The sequence below is a fragment of the Scomber scombrus genome, chromosome 2 (genome assembly GCF_963691925.1).
Source record: "Scomber scombrus chromosome 2, fScoSco1.1, whole genome shotgun sequence".
Taxonomy (NCBI): Eukaryota; Metazoa; Chordata; class Actinopteri; order Scombriformes; family Scombridae; genus Scomber; species Scomber scombrus.
In genome coordinates, this window is record NC_084971.1 from 10,836,958 (window position 1) to 10,853,764 (window position 16,807).

Sequence of the window (16,807 nt, forward strand, 5' to 3'; positions counted from 1 at the left end):
CGGACAGCTTACCTGGATGAGATAGTGGTCTTAACTCCTTCGGTGTCTGTCTGCGGCTCATCTGTCTCAGTTAACAAACGCACCCTTAATGCACATTAGCATCTAGCGTTAGCTAAAAACGCGGTAGCCGTGCTAAACTCTGCGATAAGCTTGATGGAAAAAGGCTGTTCTCGCACAAAACCTATTATTGTAAGTCGTGTATCGGTGGGTTACGAATCTGATGTTTGGCAAAACCCCTGACACTTCCATATTGTGTTCCTTTTTTTAGCTTTACAACTTAAACCAGTTAAGGTTAAAGTTTTCTGTCGAGCTTCTCTCCGTTTGTCACCTGCTGCTTCGTAACCATGGTAACGGACGCTTAACAACCGAAGAGCAACAGAGTTTCTTGCTTTCTTTCTTTTGTCAATATCTCATTTTAGTTCAAGGGGTCATACTGTATACAGCCCAATTTGATCTCAAGTGGGCCGGACCAGTAAAACCATGACACAATTACCTATAAATAACAGCCTATATAATATAGATATAATATATAATATATAGGCCTACAGTAGGCTATTATAACGTACTACTATAATAAACAGTCTATTTACAAAACAGATGAACAGCCTCAGCTGTCTTAAAAAAAGAGGGCAATTTCAACAATATCATGTCTCAGTTTTTTTCAGATTATTTTGCACAGAAGCTGCTGATTGACGTCATTTTGCATGATATTCACTGGCTATATGACTGGTTAAAATATGTCAACAATAGTTGTTCATTGTTTTTCAGATGATTGTATTCTGGTCGGAAAACCCTCTGAAGCAGCAGAAAATTTGGAATTACTTTTTTGCAATCTACATACTCTGCAAAGCTATCCCGTTGGCCGAATTGGACCCCTTGGAGGGCCGGATCTAGCCCACGGGCCGTATGTTTGACACCCCTGGTTTAAGAGTTAGGGAACAACAATTAAGACAAAAACTAAATTTCAGACACATGGAGGTATAAGGACAGAGGAAGAGCAACGTAAACAGGTTATAGACCGGGATATCATTATCATCATTAATTGTTGTTGTTGTTGTTGTTATTATTATTATTGTTATTATAGTCTAGCATCTAAAAGCTAGCCTAATATTAGGTGCACACTTCAAGTTACTGAGGTGCTTCAGTAAATCTTAGACCAGAATGCTGTCTGTGGTCAGCTGTAGTCTACATTAATTCCTCGATACACTGTGTTCTCCTGAGGAGCGCAACAATATTCTGTCAATCATCGTGACGTGGATGAACCACGAGGGTAAAGACAGCCTATATAAGGACGGACATCAGCCACCGCGCCACAGAGAAGTTTGAGCGTCTCCAAAACGCCTCATCATAGTTTCTTTCCACCTTGTTGCGCGACACCATCCCAAAACGATGGAAATGAGCCGCATGTCCACCAGCGCACACAGCTCCACCATCCGCACTTCCATTCCGCACCAGCTCAGCTGCTCCAAGCCAGATGGCCCCCAGTTTCATGGAAATAGGGACGGGCAGTGCGCCGGCTCCTCCAAGGTCTTACTTGCATACAAAAACGCATCGCAGCACCTGAGTTCGTCAGGAATTAAAGCGGGGTTGGGGATAATTAAAATGGCCACGTCTCAGTGGAAACAAGACAAGAAGACGCGATCCGGGGCAACCGTGAGGCAAATGACAACTGCCAACAGCAGCAATACTTGCAAGAGATCCCCACTGGATCAGCTGGCAGCTCTGGTTCTGCACGGCCAAACCCGGCAACGCCAAGTTGTCCAAGAGCACCGACAAGACCCGCTGCACTCCACCAAACCGCAGAACTGTAAGCGCATCGTGGTTCTTGGTGCGCCACGGGTCGGCAAGACCTCCATCCTAAGAAGATATCTTCGGGATGGATTTGTGGAGGAGTACAATCCCACCTCCGAGGATTTCCTCAGGAAACTCTTTCGTATCCGAGGGGAGACATACCAAATTGACATCCTGGACGCGTCCAGGGAAAGGGACTTTCCAGCCAAGCGGCGACTGTCCATCCTTACTGGTGCGTATTGGCTCAAGCATAATCTGTAATAATCATAATAATTGATCACTGTAAGAGATGATTAAATTAAATAAGTATTACATAAAGAAAACAATCTATTAGCGGGAAATAAGTTGATTTTTTTTTTTTTCATTTTAATATTTTTTTTTGCAGGGGACATTTTTCTTCTAGTGTTCAGTCTGGACGACCGGGGCTCTTTCGAAGAGTTGTGCGCACTACGAACGGAGATTCTGGCTGCTAAATCCAAGCTCACCAAATCCTCCATGCCGGATCAGTGCGCACAGCTGCAGGTGCCCCTGGTGGTCTGCGCCAACAAGGTGGATCTCCTGGAGTCCGAGAGAGAAATATCTCAGGCTGAAGTGCTCCAAGTGCTCGGTGATAACTGTGCGTATTTTGAAACGTCAGCAAAGGAGAGCACTAATCTGGACAGAGTCTTCGAGACTTTAGCAAAGCGAGGTGGGCTTCCGACTGAAACTGGCCCGTCTCAGCACCGCAAAGTATCCCTCCGGTCATACCAGGCAATACGGACAGGCCGTGTGCTGGGGATGGGCAGCCAGACGCCTGGGCGAGATGATGCCTGTGGGGCCTTGTACCCACTGGCCCGTAGGCCGAGTTTTAGCACGGATCTCCGACAAGTAATTGGGCCACAAACTGCACGAAAGAGCGGCAAAGCACTGGAGAAATGTCAGATTCAGTGAAAGACAAATGGACTACTAATGAAACGACAAATACAGCACTGATATCCATTTAATATGAATGAATTGTAAAAGTTACATGCACATAATGATAATGATGATGTTTTCGAAATAAAATCTTTTTGTAATAGAATAATGGTCTGTTTATTAATGCAGGAGGCAGCATACAGAGCCAAACAACACATGAGTCTGGTTACTCCTTACATTGCTTGCTTTTTGAGTCTTACTTCTACAACTGCCTATTGATTTACATCTCTTTCTCTCTCTGTATTGTGTGTGTGTGTGTGTGTGTGTGTGTGTGTGTGTGTGTGTGTGTGTGTGTGTGTGTGTGTGTGTGTGTGTGTGTGTGTGTGTGTGTGTGTTTGTGTGCTAACTATTCACACAACTGTGATGGAGAAAGTGGGAGGATGTTGAGTCAGGAACTTGATTATTTGATATATTGTACGAGTATTGCATAACCTGCATTCAGAAATCTATTAGATCTATTAGATAGCAACACTTTGTCTCGCCCACTCTTTTTTCTTCTTTCTCTTCCTGTGTGAGTGTGTTTGTGCTGGAGTCGTGATTTCCTGTTGGCATATACCTTCCCATCCTACACTGCTCTATAAATGACTTCTCAGACAGGCCTGCCACTCAGTGGGCCTTTCATGCTCCTCAATCTTGAATTCATACAAATTATTTAGCTTTTATGCCCCTATATGCTTGATTGTTAGCTCAGTCTTGATTTTGTGAAGCTACAGAATGAGCCTTTATAAAAAGCACTGCTCTGTGCAAGACAAGGTCATGAGGGAGAATCAGTGACAGGCAGTCATCTTGTCTCCCAAAACAAAGAATGGTTGTGCTGAGACATGACACAAATAATATAAAAAATTAAAAATACAAAGTCAAGAGAAAAGACACCAAGCATCTGCCCCTTTGTAATTGATGTGTGTGCTGCCTGTGGAAAACAAAGGACATTTATTTCTCATGCTGGAGGTACTGTTGGGGGAAAAAAAGACCACTCAGGCTTTACTTTAACAAAAGACCTCATCCCATTTATTCCTTTGTGCCCATTTGTAAAAAGCAAAAATAGAATTACGCCGCCTCTGATGGGCAGTGACAGATGGATTAATAATGGCCTTCTCACACGGTCACCTAAATGCGTTAACTGTCCAACCTCTTCTCTACGCATTAAACACTCACTATCAAAGTGCCCCTGCGCATTTTTCTCAAAAAAGAAAATGTGTGACAGTAGTTTTTTTTCTTTTTTACTTACAGAGCTCTAATTGGGTGTACCATTGTAAAGAAGCGAGGCTTGGATATGTGAGTCATGATGTCTGAAAGCCTCAGAACAATGTCTGTACCAGGATCAGACACACATACAAAACTTTTTTTCCCCCTCTTTGAGTAAAGAGAACCGCTCTTCATAGTGCATATACTGTAGGGTAGAATCAGGCTAATATCTATAATCATCTGAAGAACCATAACCTTTTTCTTCTTTTGTGCCATTCAGTGGATGAGCATTGAGAGTAGTTCCCCACCTTAAAAACCTTAAATCCTCAGTTCACCTGGTCCAAACAAGTTATAGCTAGACACAGATGGTAAGCTTGTGTTCAAGTAATCATGCATTGACAATCAACATTTCATCATTGTCTATTATATTTATGTCTTATAACTCACCAAAAGACAAATAATATTTTAACAGAAAGAAATAAGTTATTGTTTATAATCCCTGCTTCCTTATTCACTTGTAAACGTTCTTGCATGGCACATAACTGAGTCAGATTTATGACTCTGATGTGTTTGTAACATTTAAAATCACCAAAGTAGGCCATTCATTTCTAGACTGTGGATTATCCGTTTTTCCGGCTAAACTAATACCTGTCTCTGGCAGTTTTTACAACATTAGCTCCATGAGTTGGTAAAAAAAAGCACCTTGTCCAGCTTATTTTGTTAATGTTTCCAGATGACTTGTTTTTAACTAATCAATCTACAAGTGACTTGAATATGTAGCTGATGGTTACGTGCGTGATAAACATTGAGGCTAAGCCACAGGTGAAACATCAGCAGCCTCATTAGTTCATGTAGAAGACAACAAAGAAATAAAGAAACAAATTCTTGCATTGCACAGTAGAGCTAGCTTGTACTGTAAGTATGACAAAGGAAATGAAAATGTAAAACAATCAATGAAACCTTTTTGCAAGTGAAAATATAACTTTTCCATGGAAATGATTTGATAAATTGAATTGTCTGATTGTGTCTGCTTGATCTATGTCGAATGGTCTGTTCATGGTGTCTTTCTCTGCAGGTTGAACTGAACCCTTTTGGGTATTTTCACGTGCTGGGAAGTTCACATTGCAGGAAACTGCTTCCATATTCACTCCTGTGTGGCCCCAGAGACTTTATTGCACGTGCAGTGGCACTTTTTCTATGTTATAGCAATCACTGCAAACACACAAGACAGACACACACACACACACACACACACACACACACACACACACACACACACACACACACACACACACACACACACACACACACACACACACACACACACACACACACACACACACACACACACACAATTGTACAGCTAAACACTTATGACAAGATGCTCCTAGCTCTGTTTACACGTGAGGAGGATTCACACACGCACACACACAAATTGCTTCTAAACATGGACCACTGAAACGTGATGCTGTTTTTCTACTTATCATGGTCCTTCCCTAGTACAATTGCTTTTCTACAGAGGCAGATCACAATCGTCAGCTGCCCGGTCTGCAAACCTGATGTGTAGCTTCGTCTTTTGTTACTCACACATTGTGGATGATTGGCTGGGCACACAAACTCAACATGGAGGCCATACTGTTGTTTTGGTTTAAAGGTGGTTTAAGTTTGGTCTAATAGTAGAGTTTGGAGGATCTGAGTTTGCAGCTCAGGAAGATAAATTAATGTGTTTTTACTACCTGTTGCAGTTTTCTGTTCAGTTTGTAAAATCATGAAATAATCTATAAGTCTTTTTCTTAAATTGCATTGCTTCCCTTTTCAGTGGCGTTGTGACATGTTTTCCTTGTTTTGTTGAGACCTTGTGCTGGTTTGGGAACTGATGCTGACGCAGCCCACAAAGCCCAGTGAGATTTTAAGATTGAGACGTACCGATTAGATAAAATTGAATTGTTGATTTTTCTGTCTCTCTGCCACTCTGGCTTGTTTGTAAAAGTCTCATCGGGAACAAGGCTAGTCTATTAATGTTAAACTTATCACCTGCCAATTGATGATTCCAGGTCTACCGATGTTTAAAGCACAAGAACAGGGGTATCAGAACATCTACCAATGCAATCAAGACTCATCACATCATTTCCTGACTTTCTATAACTTCAAACATGAGGTGGAAATGTTAGAACGTCTACACCTGGTGTACACAGAGTTGTGTTTGTCAACGGTCCAATCAGTCACTAGTTCACAGTAGCTGGGCAGAGATCATGCCATGAAGATAAGGATGGATGGAGGCGGGCAGCTTGTCACGCAAATAGATGACAGACATATTAAATGATAGTGAGGGAACAAGCACAAACACACACACTGGCACCTGCCACCAGTGGATCCTTTTTTTTTTGATTGGTCTCTTTGGTTTGGCCTGCTCAGTGGGTATTTGTTTCAGTTGGTCTTAGGGCTGGATATCACTACTCAATACCTGTAAGGTATCAACTGAAATAACCCAGTACTAAGTAGTATTCAAACTTCTCCAGTCAAACATTCCCTGCATTCGATCCTTTTTATATAGATCCAGAAAAAAAATACTATTTGTATGGTTTTGCTAGCAGCCAATCACTGCAAGCGCTCTTCAATTTAATGCAACATTAGCCGACTACCACAGAAGCTACAACCCATATAGTCTGTGGTGGTGAAGTCAAGCAGGGTGTGTATTTGACAGTTGGCAGTTCAGTGTGCTGAGATACCAAATACATAAATGTTTTAATAATTTTAACATACTAAATATACTAAAATGCACTCATGTAAAAATCATTTGGATGCGGAGGAGTGGTGTCATTTTATGACAATATCAACAAAATGCTTCCATTTATATGATGGGTACTCCATTGGTATCAGTATCACTTTAAGGGTTTAAGGTACTGGTTTCACCATTTTTTAAATGATACCCAGCCCCAGTTGGTCTTTAATAGCTGTTTTCAAATTGAAATAAAATTGTGTGATGCTAATGTTAAACATGAAACTTGAACACTTCAACACAATCCCTGCCTGTGTTCTATACTGGGCTGTAAAAAGATCCTTCACCTACCAACAAATCACATAGTTGAAGAAACACTTGCTTTGGTAGGTTGAAAACATTTTTTCCTCCAATAATGGAATACTTGCCTATATGAGTATAACCAAATAATGTTTTTAATTACAGTCTGATTTGTTTACAATATTTTATTTGAATTGAAAGTCAAACTTTTTATCTTTTGAGATTATAGTTACAGAAAGGAAATGCTTTGACCTCGAGTTTCACCCTGCTTGTGCTGATCACAGTATGTGGGCAAATCCTGACAGCTCACAACCTCAACTCCACACTCAAAACAAAAGTAAATCATATATACAAGGTTAAAGGAGCCATAGATGAGGACTTTGATTAAAAACCAAACAAAGTGACAGTGAGAGCAAAGACTGTCATACTGTATGTATGACAGGAGAGAAGAATGAATGATGAATGTAGCTTTACTTGCCGCAGGCTGCAATGCTTTCTAATTCCCACTGGAGGGCAGACAGAGTACACAGATTTGTATTCAGGAGTCTTTTTTTTGTTTTTTTTGTTTGTTTTAAAATCAAGTCAGAGGAGATATCTTTAGAATATGAATCACACACACATCATTTAATTGAGTAATTTAATCACTGACACCAGCGTTCTTTATAAATGGTCTACAGATGCTGGATGACAACAAAGGAGAACAGACTCATAAAATGAGGAGGAGGAGGAATACTTTACAGGAGAGACGGTATCCAAAAGGGAGGCAATTGTCCTCGTAAAATGGCTATCATGCAGTTTATTAAGAGGGACTAATTTTACATGCAATATAGTTGAATAAAATGTCTTCTAACTTGTAACTTGAACAGAGATACCTGCCTTAATGCATATATTTACCATCGACAAGTTCCTCAGTCCTAGAAACATTTTGCTTTCTGATTATAACAGCAAATGTAGTAGCTTTAAGTTGAGATCCTGGCGAACAAATCAAAAGTAGGACAGCACTCCACTTAAATAGTTCACAGGTGAGCTGTATACACCTTGTTTATTGCACGGATTAAACACACACGATATTTGTTATTAGCAGGCTACAGGAAAAATGAGATTTGTAAAGTGTTTTTTTCTGTCCTAGCTGCTCATAGGCTACTGTAAAATCCAGAAAAAGTCAGAAACCGAAAAGCATTTGTTCTGTACTAAAATATGTATCCAACCTAAATGTCTGCATTGATACTAAAACTGACAATTTGTCACTTTTTCAAAACGTCTCGTTGTTGGCGTGTCTGAGCGGCTCAGACAAGCTTTATCTTAGGGGGCGGACCACAGTGTTTTCAGTTCTGCTTCTAGTGAAATGAAACTCAGTGATAAATCAGTGATGTTTAAGCCAAACCTGAAACTGTACCAGGAAACAGTTCCGCATCAGATACATGGGTGTATCCTGGTGTGTGCTATAAAACCTCATGTCCACCTGCACACATAAACAGCTAAAAGTTTGCTGAGCGAAGTTTGCAGACTGCGGAGCGAACCTGAGGAAGCTGCAGGCGAAGCACGTTGTTCGTTTGAAATAAAGTCACAGTAAGTGACACTGTTCAGCGTATGTTGGTTAATTTTTTACTTTTCATTTATATTTGCAGGTAAGAAAGATTCTTATCCTAAATCTTGTTGACCTTTATTTACTTCTTACTTTAACACAGACTACACCAGAGATGTTGCGAGGAAAAAGTTGGATCCCAGATTGCGTCCTGCTTGTGCTGGCCACGTCATGCAGTCAAACTGCTCACTGCCAAGATCAACACAGAGGTAAATAATATAAAGGTAACACTGTGTGTTTGTCATGAGAATGAAAGACATGAAGCCCTTAAACTGAATGAAGTAAAAGCTCAAAAGGTATCTATCAATCAGTTAATAAGTAAATGAATTTATAGTATAACCTTTATTAATCTCACTTGTTCATTTTTATTTAATTTTTAAATTACTTTTCTAAAAATACTGTTGGCTAAGCACTTTCTGCATGCAAACTACTGTACCTGAAGCTAACATAAATCATATAACTGCACAAGCTAGTGCAGGTCATGTTATCAAAAATAGCAAAATAAGATTAAAAAGCTGATCAGTGAGAAATCGACATTCAGCTGAGACAGCATTAAAATGCCCAAATAATAAGATAACTAAGAAATATGTGGAGTCATGATTTCTCACTGTGTAGTTTCCTGTAATATGATTTATGTTTAGTGAGGGTGGAACATCCTCTGTTGGCTACACTGTTGCATTTGATTTTATAGATAAGCTAATTGTGCATAGTTGTAACATTTGTGCCAGTTTGAACACTGAGGAACAGCAGGTCCCTCAAACAATTTAAGTGGAGTGCTGTCCTACTTCTGTTTTTTACTTTGAATATTATGTACTATACGTGCTGATGTTGAGCGCATGTGTTTATACCTTATACAGTGTTGACATTCTCAGCATGTTAACTGTGACTGCAGTGAAATGCTTTATCCTCATAACAAATGCATACCTTAACTTCATCAAGGACCACAATGTAAAAACGTATTTTGTCATCCTTAACATTTTGTAGATGATGATTTAATGTCTCCTTTCTCATAATCAAACCAATTAAACTAAAAACTGCACTAGCTTGTTAGCTTTTTCTTTCCAGCTGTTGTAAGAGTTTTTTTTAGTGATAATACAGTAGTGCAGTGGGGGGCTACATTACATGGAGAATGAACATCACCTCCACTGGTTGGTGTAGTTTTAATGAAAGTTAATACTAACCAATGGCTGATTAACTGTTCACAGGTTCTACAGACCTGGAAGACCTGAGACTCATTCTGGTTGGAAAAACTGGAGCAGGAAAGAGTGCTTCTGGGAACACCATCTTGGGCCGTAAAGATGCCTTTAAAGCGAGCATGTCACCTGAGTCTGTGACTAAAGGCTGTAATAGACAAGAAGTACAAGATGATGACAGGGATATTGTTGTCATTGACACCCCAGGGCTGTTTGACACAAACTACACACAAGCAGATCTGAAAGTAGAAATTGAGGAGTGTATTAATCAGTCAGTTCCCGGACCTCATGCCTTTCTGCTAGTGATCAGTCTGAAGTCAAGATTCACAGATGAGGAGAAGGCAGCTGTGAAGTGGATCCAGGATAATTTTGGCACAGATGCTTCTCTATATACCATTGTCCTATTCACACATGCTGACTTGCTAGATGGGAAATCTGTGCAAGACTTCATAAAGGAGAGTAACGATCTGCTCAGATTGATCAACCAGTGCGGGGGGAGATACTATTCGCTCATCAATGACAAGAGGCGGAGCAGAATGCAGGTCCAAAACCTTCTAGAGATGATAGACAAAATGGTGAAGGATAATGGAGGAAAACACTACACCAATGAGATGTACCAGGAAGCCCAGAAAAAACTTAAAAAGGAGATGAAAAAGAAGAAGGAGGAGGAAGAACGAACGAGGAAGGAAGAGGAAGCGAGGATCAGAGAGGAGGAGAAAATGATTGCTCGTTGTAAAGCGATGGCTCTGGTTTCTGTAGCGATTTTTAGCACAGGAGCATACTATACCTCTTATTTTCTCATGACTGCGGGTACAGCTCTTGGACTCACTGAAGGTTTTAATTGCACTATGGATATGTTTTTTTAGTTGTGGCGCCTGTGACTACAAGAAAATATAAAGACAAACAGAGAAACACATAAATGCCTTCAGACAGACCTTTTTATGTTTTTGGTGTTGTGTAGTATGTCAAGTATGTCAAACAGCAATATCAGGCTATCTTGGCTCAATTGTTGAGTGTCTATGGGATCAAATAACATTATGATCTCGTAGGCATCCAGGAAATAAAACTTTGAAAACCCCTGGTTTAAGTACTGTTTAAGAAAATGAAACCAGAGTCAGTGATGTTAAAGTGAAACCTGAAACTGTACCAGTAAACAGCAGGTGTGAAAAAAATTAGGTAACAGGCATGTAATTGCTGGCTTAAAATAGCCCCCACTATGATTTCTGTTAACTGAATCTTGAATTGAAAAATCAGTGTACATGCTTTGTTTGTGATTGGGAATTAGGAATGTGCTTCATGCATATGTTTGTCTGTAATTGTGTGGGCTAAAAACATTTGGCAATAAAGCCTGTAATTCAGTTTACGTCTCCTGGGATTCATTACCAGTTCATGCATATTTATTTATTTTGCAGTAGTCTTGACAACATTTTATATGTTCGCCATGTGAGACAAACTAGTTTGTAATGTCACAGAAAGTGATGTGTAGATACATTTTCCTCATTTTGAACATAAAAATTAATATTTAAAAGTAAAAAGTAAAAGAAATAAAACTAGGCTAATAGAAGTCACAATGACTTGGTTTTGATGGGAGGGGAAGTCAACAATGGAAGGATGTGATGCCCTCCAGAGGGATCTCTTGTTTCCTCACTTTTAAACAACCAGTCTTCATTATGTGGTTATAGTAAGATAACCTTATGTTATTAAGAGAAAGAGCTTGACTGCTGTTCATGTGTTGCTGTTTCACTTTTTTAACATACTGGTAATGTCTGTACACATACATACTCGACATCTTCAGAGAGCAGTGGACAGCCCCTCTGAGGATGCACATTTTCAGATGTAGTCTAGAGACAATACAAGGAAATAGGAAGCCCCCGGACATAGGCCAGGCTTCCAGAAGTTTCCCAGCAAACTAATGCGTAAGTCAAGCAAAAGAGCTAAGTAAGTTAACAAGTTCACAACTCAGGCCTGGAAAAACCCATTTGGCCACCTGGGCACTGGAAAAGTTAGATCTACAGTATGGCTGAAGGTAAGACTATCTATCTGACTTATTATTAAAAAACAAAAAACAGTATTGATTCTTTGATTGCTGTAATATGTAACACTTACTGTGATCCTGTGACACTGGGATGAACACGAGGGAAAGATAAAAAAGCTTGATAATGATGTCATTGATTAATAACCTGGTTTCATTTGGTTCTCAATGGTATTCTTTATTATCACAGCAATACCACTACGAGAAAAGAAGCAGAGAACTCTACCTCGGTCTGATGGGTGTGGTCTGAATAACTTTGACGGTATGCTCATTCATTGTCTCAGAATCTCTCACTATAATTAGAAATATATATTTGTACAATTTCTAATAAGGAACACTTTTATAAAGGCTTTATTAATGTTAATACATGGCTTATTTTTAGATTAGTAACAACTTTGGTTGCCAAATTGTGAAAAAAAAACTGTCTGGTGTGTATTAATCGCTTAGTTTTGTTTTTGTAGCCGCTCATTTACAATTACATTTTGCTGGCTTTTGAGGCTTTATTAATAATGACTTAAAACATCTAGACTTAAAGGGTAACTACACACTATATATGTTTTATGTTGTACAAATAATTACATAGCTGAACATGTTGGTATATATGTTAACAGAGGTGTTTAAAAAACACTTATTGTGGGTAAACTGCTTTTTCTGCTCAAAATGAGCTTATCTCTGTCTTTGGTTTGGAAATTCAGTTCAGCCAAATCCTCTGGCCCACTCTAATCATGACGTAATAGACAAGTCACCGTAGTCTGTTTCATATATCAGCTGATCACCAAGTGTAAATATTATAACACTGTATATAACTGTAACTGTAGCCTCAGTTTGTGCCTCCCACACACAGCTGCTGTTAACATTAGTGGGTTGGATAAGAGTCACTAGTCAGAGAACTAATAATCCAAAGAAAATGGGTTCCAGTGACTGTGCTATACCACAGACTGTGTACTGTAAGGATGGACACAGCGAGGTGTAACTTCACCCACTGGTTTGCATTGGAGCCAGTTTGAAGCTCAGGGTTGCTGCTTATGGTTGATGCCGTCTTTTCAGTTTGGAGTCAGGAAATTCCCAGTAGTGCACGGTGTTGCTTTTCATGCTCTAAGCTGACAGTTGACAACACTGAGCAGCGCATACTTGGGCTAACATTAGCTACTTAAGCTAAATTGTGGGCAGGTATCATATAACAATGTCAAAATGTCAAATAACATTAAATTTCATGAAATATTGCGACAGTAGTGCAACTCAGTGCAAATGCTGGAGCTGAGGTGAGCAGCATATGAGCTACTATGTCTTCAAATATTATTTTCAAAAGAAATCATTTCAAAATGATCACCATAGGGCCCAAATTTTGGTGATAATGACTCACTGAAAAAGAAAAGAAAAGACTATTCATCTAGAGAGAAGTTGATGCTTTTTGCATCAGCATTGTTCTGTAATGTACTTTTGCACTGAATTCAGCCTAAAACTGTGTTACTTGCTACTTGACAGCAAAGCTGACGGGCAGCACTATATGCAGCTCTCTTAATATATCTGTGGTTTACATGCAAGCTTTGGAGCTTGCAGTCATTGTCCTCGTTTATTAGCACACTGCTTAAATCATTTTTGCCTTGCAGCCACCAACTGAGTGTATGTGTATCCTTGTGTGTGTGCACAATACAAACCAAACAAAACATTGCTCTACAGTGCTAGTGGTCAAAGCTCAACAGGCTACCTTAAAAGAGATAGCTAAAAATAAAGGGAGTTATGCTAGAAGAAGATATACACCAAAAAGATTTTACACAACCTAGGCAACCCAAGTGGTACCCATGAATCAAATCACTCACTGTAGACTAACATGTCAAAGAAAGGATTCACTTTAGCCTTGTGCTCAATATTGATTTTGCTTCTGCTGTTACAGCTCTGGATTTGTCTGGAGGGCTAAGAATAGTCCTGGTGGGCAAGACCGGTTCAGGGAAGAGTGCATCAGGAAACACCATCCTTGGTAGGGCTGCCTTCAAAGAAGACCCGAGCCCTGTGTCTGTGACCAAACACTGTGAGACACAGAACGGGGAAGTGGACGGGACTGCAGTCCAGGTCATTGACACTCCAGGTCTGTTTGATACAGGCATCACAGAGGAAGAGTTAAAAACAAGAGTAGAGGAGTGCGTCAAGATGTCGGTGCCCGGCCCTCATGCCTTCCTCCTGGTGATCAGGCTTGGGGTAAGGTTCACCGAGGAAGAGAGAAATGCTGTGAAGTGGATCCAGGATAACTTTGGAGACGATGCCTCCATGTACACGATCATGTTGTTTACGTGTAAGGATCAGGCTAAAGCTGACAATGCTCTGAAGGAGTGCAAGGAGCTGAGGAGACTCTCAATTACATTTGGACGCAGATACCACGCCTTCAACAACAATGACGCAGATGACCGCACACAGGTCAAAGAACTGGTCACCATGGTCAAGGAAATGGTATATGATAATGGAGGGAAACACTACACAAATGAGATGTATGAGAAAGCTCAGAGAAAGCTGAGAGAAGAGGAGGACATGAAGAAACAAGAGGAGGAAAAGCAGAAAGAGGAGGAGAAGAAAATGTGGGATGAAGAGAGGGAGAAGATGGAGAAAGAGAAAGAAAAGAAGAAAAAGGCCAAAAGAAAGAACATACGTGTAGCCTCTGCTGCTGCTGTTGTGTTGGTGTTAGCTGGGGTGGTTATAGCAGTGGGAGCTGGAACCACAGTGGCTCTGGCTCTAGGAGCCCCTGCACTCGTCCTGGGAGTGTTATGTGGCTTAGCTGCCATTTGTTTATGGAAAGGAATGACATGTAAACCTAAAGCAAATTTTCCAGTATAACTAGGCAATGTCATGTGACAAGGACATGTTGATCCACCTGCAGTATGTGACGCTGAATATAGAAATTTTACAAAAACAGCACATATTACTTTTTACTGTTAGAACTTATCAATTGATTTTATGTTGTGCTCACCTTTTCTGCCTTCTGCTTTTTAAACATTTTGAAACAACATTGTAGTAACAGGAGTATGTGGATTTAAAGTGGAAATAGACAACTTGTTTGCTTTAACTTGTCATTATGAAGTAAATGTTGATTAATAAATGTAATGGCTATAGAATAATGGCATCATTAGCGTTTTGATTGGTTTTCTATAAGCCTCGCTTTCACTATGCAATCCTATCTGCTAACAGGTTAGATATCCCAGGAAAATGAAGGGCCTATTTACAGCACAAGGAAGTGCGTCAACCACTTCACAACCAGAAGAGGAACACTTCTGCAATTTTGTTTTCCTTGGTAGCTATTAGTAGCTATATCTCATAATCATTTGTTTGGTGGTCAACCTCTTTCTATTGTCTTATTGCTATATGATAAATTTGTAATATTGCACAGACAAATCTCATTACACACCACTTTTATGTGTGTAAATTATGTGCGTGCTGCATTTTAGTTGCATCGAGTATGCTACCTGAATAAATGTGTCTTCTCAGCTTTTACAACAGCTTTTGCCTATTCCTAAATTCAATATAAAACTGACAATTTCAGTTTATCTCCTCAGTGAATTAGTTTATTTCTTATTTCCAAAGTGGTATTGATAATTTCTTCACAGAGCTATACTCTGAGGAAGACACAAAGCGATCTGGTTGTTTTTGCGACAGAGATGCAAACAAAACTACAACTTGAAAACGCTGAGGGGGAGTGGAAAAGTTGTCTGTTTCCACTTTAATAACAACAAACGGTATGAAATACAATACTTGTTTTCTTTTTTTTCTTTTTTTTTGGTTTAAGTCTTTGTTATGTATAAAACCTCAACCATGAGATATATTAGATAGATATGTTTTGGCTTATGATAAACAGTTTGAATCTTAATAAATAATGTAAGAACATATTGACATATTGTTTATTCAATTTTGCAAATACACTTTGGCACATTTTAATCTTTCATAAGTCATGCGATAATGCTCGTATAGAATATTCATGCAGATTTATTTCTGTTGTGTTTAAACTATGACGGCATTGTTTTATTATTAGTAACATTACGAGCTCACATCCTGAAAGGATGTGAGAGACAATGCTAAATGTCTGCCAACCAAGTGAGGAAGTGACGAAACATTCTTAACAGATCAACTATGTCACTGCCAGCACCTATTCAACTGTATAAACAACCATCAGCCACAGATTAATCAATGTTGTGGGACACACAAAAACATTTGGCTGAATGTTTACATTATACATATAATGATATGGTATGCATAATGGTGTTAAAGAATTATATTATTATCTATGAAAGAGATGATCATACTGTACATTTCTGTGCCATCACAACACTATGTACTCTTTGCTTAAAGGAAACTAAGTCATCACAAAATCATTTTGGCAGCCATCACCACACTTCCTCCATTCCACCTCCATTGTGAATACAGAGAGCACAATAAATGACCTTTTATGTAAAATAGAGCCTGTTAACTATTATAATCATAGTTGTAATACCATACGTATGCTGTTATCAATATATATTGATGAATTATACCTAATTATAATTCATTGTTTGGGCAAGTTGTTTGTTTTCAATCAATCAATCAATCAATCAATCAATCAATCTTTATTTGTATAGCGCCAAATCACAACAAAGTCATCTCAGGCACTTTACACATAGAGCAGGTTCTAAACCGTACTCTTCAGGTTTTAATTTTAAAGAGACCCAACATTCCCATATGAGCAAGCACTTGGCGACAGTGGCAGAAAAAACTCCCTTTTAACAGGAAGAAACCTCAGGCAGAACCAGGCTAAAAGTGGGCGGCCTTCTGCCTCGACCGGTTGGGGTAGAGAGGAGAGAGAGGAAGGATAATAGGTTTTGTGATGCTCTCATAAGTAACTCAACTCTTTATTTACAGTTTACCTGGATAAACAGGTTATTGGATCCTTGAGTGAGAAAAACACACCAAAAAAAATGATTTATACTAACTGGACCATTCACTACTCACTGGTTGGTGATACTTGTGTCATCATGGAAACTGAATTGATTCTTTTAAACAGTACCTACAATGACTCTGTCAGTACCAGC

The 16,807-nt window shown here is 39.4% G+C and overlaps 2 protein-coding genes across 2 annotated transcripts; both read left to right on the forward strand.

Moving 5' to 3' along the window:
* The first annotated feature begins 1,389 nt into the window (after window positions 1-1,389).
* rasd2b (RASD family member 2b) lies at window positions 1,390-2,721 on the forward strand. The gene is made up of 2 exons (XM_062437053.1): window positions 1,390-2,023; window positions 2,177-2,721. The coding sequence occupies exons 1-2, from the start codon at window positions 1,390-1,392 to the stop codon at window positions 2,719-2,721; spliced, it is 1,179 nt and encodes a 392-aa protein (XP_062293037.1).
* A 5,330-nt stretch (window positions 2,722-8,051) lies between these two features.
* LOC134001718 (uncharacterized) lies at window positions 8,052-15,550 on the forward strand. Its single transcript, XM_062441074.1, has 6 exons — window positions 8,052-8,518; window positions 8,638-8,743; window positions 9,740-10,592; window positions 10,689-10,696; window positions 11,950-12,021; window positions 13,654-15,550. The coding sequence occupies exons 2-6, from the start codon at window positions 8,650-8,652 to the stop codon at window positions 14,583-14,585; spliced, it is 1,959 nt and encodes a 652-aa protein (XP_062297058.1). The 5' UTR covers window positions 8,052-8,518; window positions 8,638-8,649; the 3' UTR covers window positions 14,586-15,550.
* The last annotated feature ends 1,257 nt before the right edge of the window (window positions 15,551-16,807 follow it).

What these genes read in the sequence shown, in the direction of transcription:
- LOC134001718 (XM_062441074.1), top strand. Translation starts at nt 8,650, where the DNA reads ATGTTGCGAGGAAAAAGTTGGATCCCAGATTGCGTCCTGCTTGTGCTG. An exon ending in CTGCCAAGATCAACACAGAG is followed by an intron (nt 8,744 to 9,739) that starts GTAAATAATATA and finishes AACTGTTCACAG; the next exon opens with GTTCTACAGACCTGGAAGAC. An exon ending in TGGTCTGAATAACTTTGACG is followed by an intron (nt 12,022 to 13,653) that starts GTATGCTCATTC and finishes CTGCTGTTACAG; the next exon opens with CTCTGGATTTGTCTGGAGGG.
- rasd2b (XM_062437053.1), top strand. Translation starts at nt 1,390, where the DNA reads ATGGAAATGAGCCGCATGTCCACCAGCGCACACAGCTCCACCATCCGC. An exon ending in GCGACTGTCCATCCTTACTG is followed by an intron (nt 2,024 to 2,176) that starts GTGCGTATTGGC and finishes TTTTTTTTGCAG; the next exon opens with GGGACATTTTTCTTCTAGTG.